General features: G+C 43.7%; 1 protein-coding gene across 1 annotated transcript in view; it reads left to right on the forward strand.

The window, feature by feature from the left end:
• Positions 1-15904, forward strand: part of LOC115139631 (connector enhancer of kinase suppressor of ras 3-like) — a 41162-nt gene that overhangs the window by 1764 nt on the left and 23494 nt on the right. The window contains exon 2 of the mRNA XM_029677234.2: positions 15737-15900. Coding sequence (XP_029533094.1) covers positions 15737-15900 — 164 coding nt within the window. The remainder of the gene's footprint in view (positions 1-15736; positions 15901-15904) is intronic.

Below are 15904 nucleotides of genomic sequence, written 5' to 3' on the forward strand. Positions count from 1 at the left end.
GGATTTCTACCAGGACAAACACATGGCACCCCATTCCCTTTATAGTCCCCTACTTTTGACCAGAGTCCTGGGGCCCTGGTCAAAAGTAGTGCACTATACAGATGTAGGATCATAACTTGATCACCCTGTTTGCAGGAGAACTTTCCTGCAATTCAGGAATGTAACACTTGCAGTGTATTTGAGTTTTAAAAAGGCTTCTGAAGTTAATTTCCACTTGACTTGATTACCCCTTATGAAAAATGTATCAACCCCTACCAAAACATCCATTAATTATAATCCACATAATAATTCCAATTTCATGTTGTGGCAGGATTATTTTCCTGCTGTGAAAAACTGGCTCAAATTAAGATCCTACATCTGTATATGGAATAGGGTACCATATAGGATGCAACCAAGCATTGGCCATTGTGTCAGCATTAACGGTGTATTCATATTCATTGCCATGTGTCGTTAAACTATGAATGATAACAGCAGGATACGCTTGACCTGTTAACAGGTTATCACATTAGGAAGAGTGAACCGTCAGAGACCCATGAATTAGCATTCAGTCAGTTGACAATGAAGGAAGCTATCTTTATTTAGAGTACTGCTGCTGTCATGAATTGAAAAAGTGTTTTGGACCGATGAAAGGAGCCAAGCCATCAAGCTAATGTGTTGCATAACATTTACATATTGTACATCTTGAGTCAGTCTCTATATCTGCCTAAGGAGCCAAGCTAGAGAGAGTTTTTATGAGCTGAACAGCCAATGCACAATAAACAAAGATGCACGACTTGTTTATTAAAATGGGTGGTATATAGGGCTGTTTAAAAAGTACTGTGTTTGTACACAAAATCTCTGCCTCCCGTATCTACTGATCATGGTAGAATTGAGCTCTGTTCTGTCAATAGGCGATTAACAATGCAGCCCAACCCCACAAAACCCTCTGCTTTGTTCTGTTATTACTGACCGTACCCATCCCTTTTAGAGTGGGGACAATGAATGGCCAAGCAGTAATTCCAGACAATAAAGGGGGTGACTGAACAAGAGCTGTGCTACAAAGGTCCGCAGCATCATGCTGTGAGCGGGGTCAAAAGGTTACGGCAGGAACTCATCAGCCATGCTTGTCTTTATTTAACAGGCATCTGCTCTGAGCTCAGATTCATCCTGCAGGAACTCGCTATGCTTCTATGTACAGTGCATTCAGAAAGTATTCAGACCCCTTGACTTTTTCCACATTTTGTTACGTTACAGCCTCATTCTAAAATGGATTCATTGAAAGTTGTTCCTCATCAATCTACACACAATACCCCATAATGGCAATGCGAAAACAGGTTTTTAGAATCAAATAAAAAAACAGAAATACCTTATATATACATAAATAGTCAGACCCTTTGCTATAAGACTCAACATCCTTGAGATGTTTCTACAGCTTGATTGTAGTCCACCTGTGGTAAATTCAATTGATTGGATATGATTTGGAAAGACACACACCTGGCTATATAAGGTCCTACAGCTGACAGCGCATGTCAGAGCAAAAACCAAGTCATGAGGTTGAAGGAATAGTCCGTAGAGTTCAGAGACAGGATTGTGTCAAGGCACAGATCTGGGGAAGGGTACCAAAACATTCTGCAACATTGAAGGTCATCAAGAACACAGTGGCCTACATCATTCTTAAATGGAAGAAGTTTGGAACCACCAAGACTATTCCTAGTGCTGGCCACCCGTGAAAGCTGAGCAATCGGGGGAGAGGGGCCTTAGTCAGGGAAGTGACCAAGAACCCAATGGTCACTCTGACATTGGGACAACCTTCCAGAAGGACAACCATCTTTGCAGCACTCCACCAATCAGACCTTAATGGTAGAGTGGCCAGGCGGAAGCTACTCCTAAGTCAAAGGCACATGACAGCCCGCTTGGAGTTTGCCAAAAGGCACCTAAAGGACTCAGACCATGAGAAAAAATATTCTCTGTTCTGATGAAACCAAGATTGAACTCTTTGACCTGAATGCCAAGCTTCACATCTGGAGGAAACCTGGCACCCTCTCTACGGTGAAGCATGGTGGTGGCAACATCATGCTGTGGGGATGTTTTTCAGCAGCAGGGACTGGGAGACCAGTCAGGATCGAGGGAAAGATGAACGATACAAAGTACAGAGAGATCCTTGATAAAAACCTGCTCCAGAGCCCTCAGGACCTCAGACTGGGGGCAAAGGTGTACCTTCCAACATGACAACAACCCTTAGCACACAGCCAAGACAGCGCAGGACTGGCTTTGGGACAAGTCTCTGAATGGCCTGGAGTGGCCCAGCCAGAGCCCGGACTTGAACCCGATCGAAGAGAGACCTGAAAATAGCTGTGCAGTGACGCTCCCCATCCAACCTGACAGAGAGGATCTGCAGAGAAGAATGGGAGAAACTCCCCAAATACAGGTGTGCCTAGCTTGTAAGCGTCATACCCAAGAAGACTCAAGGCTGTAATCGCTGCTAAAGGTGATTCAACAAAGTCCTGAGTAAAGGGTCTGAATACTTATTGTAAATGTTATATTTCCAGTTTTTAATTTTTAATACATTAGCAAAAATGCATAAAACACTGTTTTTTCTTTGTCATTATGGGGTATTGTGTGTGAGGAAGAACAATTATTTAATACATTTTAGAAAAAGGCTGTAACATAAAAAATGTGGAAAAGTCAAGGGGTCTGAATACTTTACAAATGCACTGTATCTTAACTATACTATAAATACAGTATAATATCATTACATTTCAACACACTTAACTGTTTTTTCAGTATTTTAGTATACTATAAATATGCTACCATCATACTTCAACACACTTATTAAAAGTGTACTTAAAATGTATTGTTTTTCAGTCTCTAAGTATACTATATGTTCACTATCATGAAACTTAAACACACTCATTAAAACTGTACTTCAATTTCAAACGCTTAATATTGATGTAGTATATTAATTTAAAATACACTTGGAGTTGTTTATAACTTAAAGCATTGGTTTTGTTTTATGAAACTGCTTGTGAGTGATCAAATATACTATAAGTCTACAGTGTCTTGCAAAGGTATTCATACCCCTTGTATTTCTTCAAATTGTATTGTGTTACAAACTGGGATTAACAATTAACTCAAAATACTCTGTAATGTTAAAGTGGAAGACAAAAAAAAGAAAAAGAAAATGGATAACTAAAATATAGTCATTGCATAAGTATTCAGAACCTTTGTTTAGGCGATCCTAAATTAGTTCAGGAGTGAAATTTGGCTTCACAAATCACATAATATGTCTCATGGACTCGGTGCGAAATAATAGGGGCAGACATGACTTTTTTCATGACTAACCCCTTCCTCTGTCCCCTATACATACTACATCTTTAAGGTCCCTCAGTCAAAAATTGAATTTCAAGCACAGGTTCAACTACAAAGACCAGGGAGCCTTTTGAAAGCATCATAAAATGGCAGTGATTGGTATATCGGTAACAATATCAAGTCAGACATTGAATGTCTCTTTCAGCATGGTCAAGTTAATACTTATGCTGTGAATCATGTATTAAACCACCCTGACACATCAGATATCTAGTCATCCTTCTGAACTGAGCTGCAGGACAGGAATGAAACTGCTCAGGGATGTTACCATGAGGCCATTGGTGATTGTAAAACAGTTAGAGAGTTCAATGGCTGTGATGGGAGAAAACTGAAGATGGATCAACAAAATTGTAGGGACTCCACAATAATGATTTAAATGACAGAGTGAAAATAATACAAATATTCAGAATCCAAATATTCCAAAACATGCATATTCTATGCAACAAAGGCACTAAAGTAATACTGCAAAACACTTTTGGGCTTAAATGCAAAGCCTTATGTTTGGGGCTAATCCAACACAACACATCACTGAGTAATTGCCGCTTTATTTTCAAGCATGGTGGTGGCTGCATCATGTATGGGTATGCATGACAAATGGGAGTTTTTCAGGATGAAAATAAACAGGATGGAGATAAGCACAGGCAAATTCCTAGAGGAAACCCTGGTTCAGTCTGCTTTACAACAGACACTGGGAGAGGAACTCACCTTTCAGCAGGACAACAATAATAAGGACAATAACCTACAACACAAGGCCAAATATACACTGGAGTTGCTTACCAAGAAGGCAGTGAATGTTCCTGAGTGGCCAAGTTACAGTTTTGACTTAAATCTGCTTAAACCTGAAAATCTATGGCAAGATTTGAAAATTGCTGTCAAGCAATGATCCCCAACATATTGACAGAGCTTGAATGATTCTGAAAATAATAAAGGGCTAATATTGCACAATCCAGGTGTGTAAAGCTTACCCAAGAAGACTCAATATACATAAAATGTACTTAAGGTGTATTCAAAGTATATATTTGTTGCTCTTTATGTAATATACAAAAAATATACTTAAGTACAAATAAAGTGTCCCCATTTTTCTGTTTGGGGAGGATGACGAGCATGCAGATGAGCTTCCTTGAGACAGTTTCTGGCAGTTTGTGAAGAAATTATTTGGTTGTGCAAACCCACAGTTTCATCAGCTGTCTGGGTGGCTGGTCTCAGATGATGCTGCAGGTGAAGAAGCCAGATGTGGAGGTCCTGGGCTGGCGTGTTTACATTGTGTGGTTGTGAGGCCGCTTGGACGTTCTGCCAAATTGAGACGGCTTATGGTAGAGAAATGAACATCAAATTCTCTGGCAACAGCTCTGGTGGACATTCCTGAAGTCAGCACGCCAACTGCACGGTCCCTCAAAACTTGAGACATCTGTGGCATTGTGTTGTGTGACAAAACTACACATTTTAGAGTGGCCTTTTATTGTCCCAGCACAAGGTGCACCTGTGTAATGATCATGCTGTTTAATCAGCTTCTTGATATGCCACAACTGTCAGGTGGATGGATTATCTTGGCAAAGGAGAAATGCTCACTAAAAGGGATGTCAACAAATGTATGCACAACATAAGCTTTTAGTGTGTATGGAACTTTTCTGGGATCTTTTGTTCCAGCTCATGAAACATGGGACTAACACTTTGCATGTTGCATTTATATTTTTGTCCAGTATTAGATCAACACAAATAAGATTACATGGACAGGGGGGTGAAATCCTAGATCAGCACTCATATTCTGAGAGGCTTGATACACACGCCATTGATCTGAGCTCAGATCTTACCTACCATCAGGCCTCAAGCTGTTGTGATCCCTGTGGAAAACGTGCTGAACGATCCGTCAACTGGTCCCGTAGCTCCTGTTCAGTGTTTACAATGTTTTTTCTGTTATGGCAAAAATGATTGCCGTCCTCAATCTTTGGCTGTGGCTCAGTTTGTTTACACCACCAGCCAGACAACAGCAGCAGGTTCCTTCATGAAAGGAACCTGCATGGACACACGAGTAGAGTTTGCTGGCCGAATGTACTTACAGTAGCACCTCTGAACAGAGTGCCAGCTGTCGTTTGCAAACGGAGTGCAAATCGATTCGACATGGGAAAATGTTGTCAGTCAGACGTCCACCAGCTGGTTGGAGATGAACAGCAGCTGAACGGCAGATCAACATTCAGTGCAGTGTGTGTGTGGTCCCTAAGGTGTCTTTACATTGAAATACTTTCTATTTGAATTGGCATAACTTCACATGCGTGTAAATAGGGAGACATCACTTTGTGGAGCTCTCTTGCGGGTATTTGGTCCCAGCAGTTAGGTAGCTATAAACACATAAATAAACAGAGCATAATATAATAATAACAGATAACTGATTGACTGTGAGCAGTAAGAAATGATATGTTGTATATCCTTCCCCTATGAGAAGAACTTTGAAAACACACAACTCACATACACTGCACTAGTGTTCAGGCAAGTCCGCATTTCCCCCCGCTCTTCTGACAGGTGTGATTACAGAGGAAGATTGTGACTGATAGTAAATCAAGATTTAAGACTTTAGATGTAGGTAATGGAACTCCCAATTCTGTTACTGACTGAAGAAAGTGTCTGATAAGTTGCAAAAGTTTGAAATAAGGGTTATCAAGCGGTTAACCTTATTTTATTAGATCCACCCATAACACAAAATGTAGCTGCACTTTAGTATCTTTCATTTTGGCATGACACAATGCCACAATGTCTTGCATTAAACTTGGGTTCTTCCACAGCCACAGGACAGGAGCATCCAGTTTATGTACTTGTTTATGAGGGAGGAGGACGACTCCTTGGAGCAAGTCTCAAATGGCACTGTCGTCCCTATATAGTGCACCACTTATGATTAGAGCTCTATAAGCCCTGGTCAAAAGTAGTGCGCTATATAGGGAATAGAGTGCCATTTGGGACATATACCAAGTTTCATCTTGGCGACACCTCAGTCTGAGTCATAAGACTCTTTCACCTCACCACCCTCTGCCATTGGCTAAGCTTATCAGGAGTGAAACCAGGCTTATTTTTATGGGTCCACCCACTACCACAGTCCAAAAGGGTGACATGTCACATGCAGTACCAGTCAAAATGTTGGACACACCTACTCATTCAAGGGTTTTTCTTTATTTGTACTATTTTCTACATTGTAGAATAATAGTGAAAACATTAGAACTATGAAATAACACATATGGAATCATGTAGTAACCAAAAAATGTTAAACAAATCTAAATATATTTTATATTTGAGATTCTTCAAAGTAGCCACCCTTTGCCTTGATGACAGCTTTGCACAATCTTGGCATTCTCTCAACCAGCCTCATGAGGTAGTCACTTGGAATGCATTTCAATTAACAGGTGTGCCTTGTTAAAAGTTAATTTGTGAAATGTAGTTCCTTCTTAAATCTTTTGAGCCAATCAGTTGTGTTGTGACAAGGTAGGGGTGGTATACAGAAGATAGTCCTATTTGGTAAAAGACCTAGTCCATATTATGGCAAGAACAGCTCAAATAACCAAAGAAAAATGACAGTCCATCATTACTTTAAGGCATGAAGGTCAGTCAATACGGAAAATTTCAAGTGCAGTCGAAGAAATCGTCAAGCGCAATGATGAAACTGTCTCTCGTGAGGACTGCCACAGGAAAGGAAGACCCAGAGTTACATCTGGTGCAGAGGATAAGTTCATTAGAGTTGCCAGCCTCAGAAATTGCAGCCCAAATAAATGCTTCACAGAGTTCAAGTAACAGACATATCTCAACATCAACAGAGGAGACTGCGTGAATCAGGCCTTCATGGTCGAATTGCTGCAAAGAAACCACCACTAAAGGACACCAATAAGAAGAAGAGACTTACTTGGGCCAAGAAACACTAGCAATGCTTTTCTGATGACACTGTCAGTGGTTTATTTATAATTCAGGGCACACTTACCTAAGCATGGCTACCACAGCATTCTGCAGTGATACGCCATCCCATCTGGTTTGCGCTTAGTGGGACTATCATTTATTTTTCAACAGGACAATGACCCAACACACCTCCAGGCTGTGTAAGGGCTATTTGACAAAGAAGGAGAGTGATGAAGTGCTGCATCAGGTGACTGGCCTCCACAATCACACAACCACAACCCAATTGAGATGGTTTGGGATGAGTTGGACCGCAGAGTGAAGGAATAACAAGTGCTCAGCATATGTGGGAACTCCTTCAAGACTGTTGGAAAAGTATTCCTGTCACGTTCTGACCATAGAGAGCTGTTTATTCTCTGTTGGTTGGGGCGTGATAGTGACTAGGGTGGGTCATCTAGGTGATTAATGGTTTATGTTGGCCTGGTATGGTTCCCAATCAGAGACAGCTGTTTATCGTTGTCTCTGATTGGGGATCATATTTAGGCAACCATTTCCTCATTGTCCTTTGTGGGATCTTGTCTACAGATAGTTGCCTGTGTGCACACCAGTAACTTCACCTTTCTTTTGTGCTTATTTGTTTTTGTTTGGTGAGTTTCTATTAATTAAAATATGTGGAACTCTATGCACGCGGTGCCTTGGTCCAATCATTTCGACGAGCGTGACAATTCCAGGCGAAGCTTGTTGAGAGAATGCCAGTGTGTGTAAAGCTGTCATCAAGGCAAAGGGGGGCTACTTTGAAGAATCAAAAATATATTTTGATTTGTTTTACACTTTTTTGGTTACCACATGATTCCATATGTGTTATTTGATTATTATATAACGTAGAAAATAGTACAAATAAAGAAACACCCTTGAATGAGTAGGTGTGTCCAAACTTTTGACTGGTACTGTACATATACTTGCTTGTTGCATTTATGTGGGACCAGCCCCCCAATGACTGATTTCTGTGAACAATGAACCTATACGGCCTTGTAGTTTAAACTGATTAATGGCACAACACCAGCGCTTCGTCAATGTATTTAGATTGAAACAAGGAAGATTGGCAGGCTAGGATAGGCAGCTGCATTTAGCAGGTGTTCTGAATGAGTTATTGGAATGACGCTTACGAAAGCCTACAGGTCTTGATACGATGCGTTATCACTATGCCGTGCACACCAATGGTTGGCCACAACATTATCACTATACAGTACACCCTAATGGTAGGCCACAACATTATCACTATACAGTACACCCTAATGGTAGGCCACAACATTATCACTATACAGTACACCCTAATGGTAGGCCACAACATTATCACTACACAGTACACACTAATGGTTGGCCACAACATTATCACTACACAATACACACTATTAGGGGCCAGAACTGACTCATCCAGAACAGCACATCCTGTTTTAGCCTACATGTTACCACTAGTTTCTCTGACGTACACTATCACCCGTGGGAACATAGATAGAGGAGGCGGTTACTCATTTGATATTATTATCACTATCATGACTCACTATTATGTCTCATAACTTTTCAGCTTGGAAACGATCTCTTCATTGTCTCCATCCAGTTCATGTCTGTCAGAAATGTTTCCATGGGAACAAAAATTATATTAATTAACCCTGCTACCTAGAGCCATGTATTAACCCTTTGCTGGTCCCCAACGTTTGGAGAGATCTGTGAAGACTCGGCACTGCCACCAGTTGTGCTAAACTCCATACATTCAGAGATCACAGGATAGGCTAGTATTGTACCAATTCTGGATTTTTTCCCCAGAATACGCACACACACAACAACACAGTATTTTGTTTAAGTTCAGCACAATTGTTTTGTCTGGTCAAGGAAATCCTTTGTTTGAGATAAGGTGTGTTCCTGTGTTTCCTCTTTCGTTCCCTGTCTGAATGGCCAGTGTGTGTGAGAGATGGATGGGAGTGGCAGAGACAGCGTTGAGTCTATGAATAGTTTCAATACTTTCAACCACTCTCTCTTCCTTTCGATTCATGACCACCACCACCCCTGTTCTATTGTGAGGGGTGAAGTAAACATTCTGCCTCTGGAATGCAGGTCCAAACTCCACTCATTCATGCCCTGTCCACCCCAGCCAGCACAACACATGCCTTTTGTGTGCTGTGATGAACAAGCCAGAGGCCGCTTTCACTTCAGTTCAGTGTAATGTCCAATCTGCCAAACCTACAGTGCTCCTGAATTACTACGAACACATTGACTCTCCAATTCACGGAGATTCTACGTTGGACCACTGCTACACGTCTTTTCGACACAGGTATAAAGCCATCTCTCGTCCTCCTTTTGGCAAATCTGACCATGATTCCATTTTGCTCCTTCCCGCCTACAAAACAAAGACTCAATAGGGAAGTTTCGGTATTCAGGTCTGTACGACTGTTTTGATCACGTGGACTTGAATACGTTCCAGGTCGCCTCTCAAGATAAAATCAATCAATGCGCAGTCACCGGATTGATAAAAAAAATCATAGATTATGTGATACCTAATAAAAAAACTGTGGATTGATGGCAGGGAAGCTGAAGGAGAAAGATGCTGCTTATGAACATGGCAAGGTGACCGGCGACAATAACATGGTTAGACATTACAAGCATTGTAACGGCAGATTTCCTCTTCGTCTGAAGAGGAGTAAGGATCGGACCAAGATGCAGTGTGGTAAGTGTCCATAACTTTAATCAAAGAAAGCACTGAACACTGAATACAAATATAACAAAAGAAACGTGAAGAAACGAAACCGAAACAGTACCGTGTGGCGACAAACACTGACACGGAAACAAACACCCACAAACCAACAGTGAAACACAGGCTACCTAAGTATGATTCTCAATCAGAGACAGCTAACAACACCTGCCTTTGATTGAGAACCATACTAGGCCGAAACAGAAACCAAACATAGAAAAACAAACATAGACTGCCCACCCCAACTCACGCCCTGACCATACTAAATAAAGACAAAACAAGGGAAATAAAGGTCAGAACGTGACCCAAAGATGCGGACTCTGGCCGCAAAACTTGAACCTATAGGGGAGGGTCTGGCCACGGTGACGGCTCTGGTGCGGGACGTGGACCCCACTTTACCACAGTTTTTCTCCGCCTCATTGTCTGCCTCTGTGGCCTCCGAAACACGGCGACCCTTGCCGCCGACCTTGGACTGGGGATCCTAGAAATGGGTCCCGAATGGACGGGAGATTCCGGCAGCGCCGGACAGGCGGGAGACTCCGGCAGCTCTGGAGTGAAGGGCGACTCTGGCATCGCCTGGCTGACTGACGGCTTTGGCAGCTCCTGGCTGACTGGCAGCTCCTGGCGGCTCCTGGCTGGCCGACGGCTCTGGAAGCTCCTGGCTGACTGACGGCTCTGGCTGCTCCTGGCTGGCCGACGGCTCTGGAGGCTCCTGGCTGGCCGGCGGCTCTGGCGGCTCCTGGCTGGCTGGCGGCTCCTGGCTGACTGGCGGCTCAGGACAGACTGGCGGCTCAGGACAGACTGGCGGCTCAGGACAGACTGGCGGCTCAGGACAGACTGGCGGCTCTGGCGGCTCAGGACAGACAGGAGACTCTGGCGGCTCAGGACAGACGGGAGACTCTGGCGGCTCAGGACAGATGGGAGACTCTGGCGGCTCAGGACAGACGGAAGACTCTGGCGGCTCAGGACAGACGGGAGACTCTGGCGGCTCAGGACAGACGGGAGATTCTGGCGGCTCAGGACAGACGGGAGACTCTGGCAGCGCTGGAGATGAGGAAAGGCTCTGGCAGCGCTGGACAGGCGGGAGCACCTGTGGGCAGAAGACGGAGAAACAGCCTGGTGTGGGGGGCGCCTCTGGACTGAGGGGGTCGCCTCTGGACTGAGGGGGGTACCTCTGGACTGAGGGGTGGCGCCTTTGGACTGAGGGGGGGCGCCTCTGGACTTGAGGGGGGGAGCCTCTGGACTGAGGGGCTGCGGCTCTGGACTGAGGGGCTGCGGCTCTGGCAGCTCCGGACAGGAGGGAGACTCTGGCAGCTCCGTACAGGAGGGAGACTCTGGCAGCTCCGGACAGGAGGGAGACTCTGGCAGCTCCGGACAGGAGGGAGTACCTGGAGGGAGGAGACAGAGAGACAGCCTGGTGCATGGGGCTGCCACCGGAGGCCTGGTGCGTAGTGGAGGCACCGGATACACAGGGCCGTGGAGGCGCACTGGCGGTCTCGAGCGCAGAGCTGCCTCCACCTGTTCCCATGGAAGGCGATCCCTTCCCGCCAGGATCTCCTCCCATGTGTAGACTCCCTTGCCATCCAGAACGTCCTCCCATGTCCAGGAGTCCACCTTACCATGCTGCTTGGTCCGTTGGTGGTGGGAAGTTCTGTCACGGCTGGCTGAAGGACTGGTCAGGCCCCGTGCTATGGGGTGATGGGCACGGTACCGAGGCGGAGTATTCACAGGCCGGTATGCTCGGTGCCAGCGTCCCGCATTTGCCGGGTTGGAAGCAGGCATCCAGCCAGAATGGGTGGGTGTTTCTGTAACGGCAGATTTCCTCTTCGTCTGAAGAGGAGTAAGGATTGGACCAAGATACAGCATGGTAAGTGTCCATAACTTTAATCAAAGAAAGTACTGAACACTGAATACAAAAATAACAAAAGAAACGTGAATAAACGAAACCGAAACAGTACCGTGTGGCGACAAACACTGACACGGAAACAAACACCCACAAACCAACAGTGAAACCCAGGCTACCTAAGTATGATTCTCAATCAGAGACAACTAACAACACCTGCCTCTGATTGAGAACCATACTAGGCCGAAACAGAAACCAAACATAGACTGCCCACCCCAACTCACGCCCTGACCATACTAAATAAAGACAAAACAAAGGAAATAAAGGTCAGGACGTGACAAGCATGACCTAGGCAGATCAATCAAGATGGCAAAACACAAGTATAGGGACAAAGGGGAGAAGAAATTCAGTGGGTCGGATACGAGTCATATGTGGCAAGGGCTTATAACGATCGCGGATTACTAAAAGAAAGCCAGCCACGTCGTGGACACCAACGCTGCCCTACCGGATGAGCTAAACACCCTTTTCTCACGGTTCAAGCAGAACGACTCTGAGCTGCTGAGGAGAGCCTCTGACGTCAACGAGGGCTACGTGCTGACGGTCTCCACGGAGGATGCATGTAAGTCATTCAAATGTGTTAACCCCTCGCAAGTTTCTGGCCCAGATGACAGCTCCTTCGCCACTGACCCTTAGCTGAATGTCCCTTTGGGTGCACACTGCCTGCCCTCCAGGACACCTACAAGAAGGCCAAGTATATCATCAGGGACCTCGGCCACCTGAGCCACAGCTTGTTCTCCGCTGAAGCTTGTGTGCGTCGTAGAGCTCTTGTCTGTATCCTCTCGTGTTATGGAATAGGCGCTTTATATTGGCAGAAAGGGGGGATTGAGCTGCAGTGTCTTGCATAAACACACAGGGAGCTATTCAATCTTCAAAATTATGTCACCGTGTGACGCACCGGTGCATCAATCGACTCTATTAATGAACACACAATTAGCCACGCCATACTTGGTTAAAACATTTGAACTCACAACACGGTATATACATCCTTTTGAATTGATGGTTTACCTTAAAAGGAAAGTGACACACTTGAGGAGGAAATCACCAAAGTTCTGGATGAAGCTACATGGGTTTTGCTTTGTTTTTATCTTGCTGAAAAATGATTAACTGGATATTTCTGTGGAATGCGATTGCAGCCTGAGCCCTCTACAAGGGTTTACTGACCTCAATGATGTTCTCAGTAACCCACTTTTTCTTTGCAGAAATCTCCCTAATCAGGTGATCAAATGTCAATACTCGTAGAGACCGTATGGGTGATGTTTACTTTCCTTGTTAGTGCTGTCTATGGGTCTATTTTCTTTATCATACACAGTTGAGTGTACTGTTGAAGACTCCTTTATATCAGTGCTACTGTATTAAAATGATATTACATTCCGAGACACTCATCAAGTTCTCATTAGAGTTATCCGAAGGTTCTGTCTCAACTTGGAGACATTTGGGAAATCTTGAAATTCTGTCAATAAAGCTCTCGAAAACAATGCTCTTACACATGTCTGTTGTTACTGGTTAGAGCTAGGGGTGTGTTATAGAGTTGAACTGATGACATGTTGGCTGCATCCCAAATGGCACACTATTCCCTATATAAAGCATTCCTTTTGATGGGCTCTCATCACTCTAAAGGGAATAGGGTGCCATTTGGGGTCCAACCAACAGGCTAACATGTCTACAGTTCAACTCTATAACATACCCCTAGCTCTATCCAGTAACAACAGACAAATGTAAGAGCATTGTGTGTTATCAATAGCAGGTGATGGGCTGTGTAGCATGACAATGGCTGGTGGTCTCTGGCTGTTCAGATAGATTACTGCCCTCATCAGGTATCTGAAACGTTATCCTACACGCTAGTTATCTCTTAATCACGACCCTTATGGGAAACATATGAACCCTCAGACCAATAAACCCAAACATCAATCAAACTTTCTTCAAAACAGACCCAAAGTCAACAGTCAACACGGTCAGTACACCCAAGTTGATGGAATTAATGACCTTGGTCAAATGTCTTGGAAACATATTTTGGAGGGGGAAAATGTCATTTTCTCCACTTATTGCAACTGGTTGTTTACCAACTTAATTAGAACAATTTAAAAAAAAAAGTGTCATACCCATTTACACAGTCTGATATACCATGGCTTTCAACCAATCAGCATTCAGGGATCAAACCATCCAGTTTATAATTGTAAATAAATCAGTGTTTTTTGCACATGTGCATAAATATAGATAAATCCGACAGGAGTTTGAGTGATGAAAGTTGGACAGCAGATCTCTAAATCTCTGTACAAGAAACACTTGGGACAAACTTTTTTTCAACCCTCTAAAAAATAAAATAAGTAAATAATAATAATTTTAAAAAAAACATTTGGACAAACTTTTTTTAAAAAAGTATTGTTAGGCTGTTTTCTGGCAATGGTGAAGTTATTATGTGCCAGATGTTAAGACAACAAACTGTTATAAATGGCCTATTTGTGAGATTAATTTGTTATTTCAATAGACATAGGCTACTGACTAAAATCTGGGTTTATAATTGCAATTATAAACCCAGATTTTAGTTGCAATTTTTAATTGCAATTTTTCCATTCCACTCCTGTTTTGGACAAGACTGACTTTATTACCAAAATTATCCTACTTAAACTTTGAAGTCAATTTTGACACTAGAATGAATGTTTCTGACTCATGTCGATGCCACATAGGCCGTTTAAAACCAGAGAAGTTGGTTCTATGGGGCAAATTCTACTTTCTGTGGGGTGTGGCCAATTCAAATTCATGTTTTGAATTGAATTAAATTCCCGGAAATCTGAATTGGACCCAACCCTGGCCTGACATCTTGCTTTCCCTTTGCCCTCCTAGAACTCCTTTCCTCTCTCACTGTCATCCTTTGATTTCTTTAAGTATACACCAAGGGCTTTCTTCTTCTTCCTCAATCCTGACACTAGAAAGTGGTCAACAAGGTCTCATACTCCTGGCCCACCTACATCTCCACCCTTTGGCACAGGGGATAATTAAATTGTCCAAGCATTTAGAATGTGCATTTAATCAAATATGTACAACCTCTATTCCCACAGAAGGTCAAAACACTTAGAAACATGACTTTGATTGTGTACAGATTAACCAGAGTATTTTAGTGTAACGACATACAGTCATTAGCTTGTGCTAACACAAAGGTGGCAGGAGGCAACACATTAATGGCTAGTTAAGAGGGGTCTCTGTAAACTCTGGGTGTGTGGCCCAAATGGCACCCTATTCCCTACATAGTGCACTCATTTTTACCAGAGCTCTGTGCCCCTGCGGTGTAATCATTAGTCGAAACAGTTGAACTAGTGTTTCTATTGGACAAATTCATGTAGGTCCTGCCCCGTTTTGTTCTGATTGCTTATATGGAATCAGTGTAATGAATATAATATACCCCTGGTCAAAAGTAGGGCACTACATAGGGAACAAGGTGCCATTTGGGACATAGTGTCAGAGTGAGCCATCTGTCATGTAGCACGGCATTCCAAGCCAACATGAGCCATGGAATTCAATGGCGACATATGGCGACAGTTGCTTTTTTGTTGACTATTTACAACAAACATGTCCATTTTGGGGACCAGTTGCTGATGCCGTTTGGGCCAGAAGGTCTGAACAACAGATGAGAGCACACTATGTGATAGAATAGCCACTGGTCATAACCGCTGCTATGTGCAATGTGTGGAATTCTGGGTGGCTAGATGTGTCATCAACGGTGGTCAGAGATCAGTTTCCTTCTGGTTCTTGCTAGACAGTGCTATCCTGAGAAATGCCTGAGTGATGGACTTGTATTGACTCACTACCAATGTTTCCTTCTTTGGCACGTGTGTGGTATCTCTGTCACAATCCGTCTCCGTCACTCTCTTTCCCAGGCCTGGACGACAGCCTACAGCAGTATGTCCCGTACTTTGAGCGGGAGAAGATTGACGGGGAGCAGCTGTTGAAGATCTCCCACCAGGACCTCCTAGAGCTGGGGATGACCAGGATCGGACACCAGGAACTGGTGCTGGAGGCTGTCGACCTGCTCTGTGCTCTGGTTA

The sequence above is a fragment of the Oncorhynchus nerka genome, linkage group LG13, assembly GCF_034236695.1.
Source record: "Oncorhynchus nerka isolate Pitt River linkage group LG13, Oner_Uvic_2.0, whole genome shotgun sequence".
Classification (NCBI taxonomy): domain Eukaryota; kingdom Metazoa; phylum Chordata; class Actinopteri; order Salmoniformes; family Salmonidae; genus Oncorhynchus; species Oncorhynchus nerka.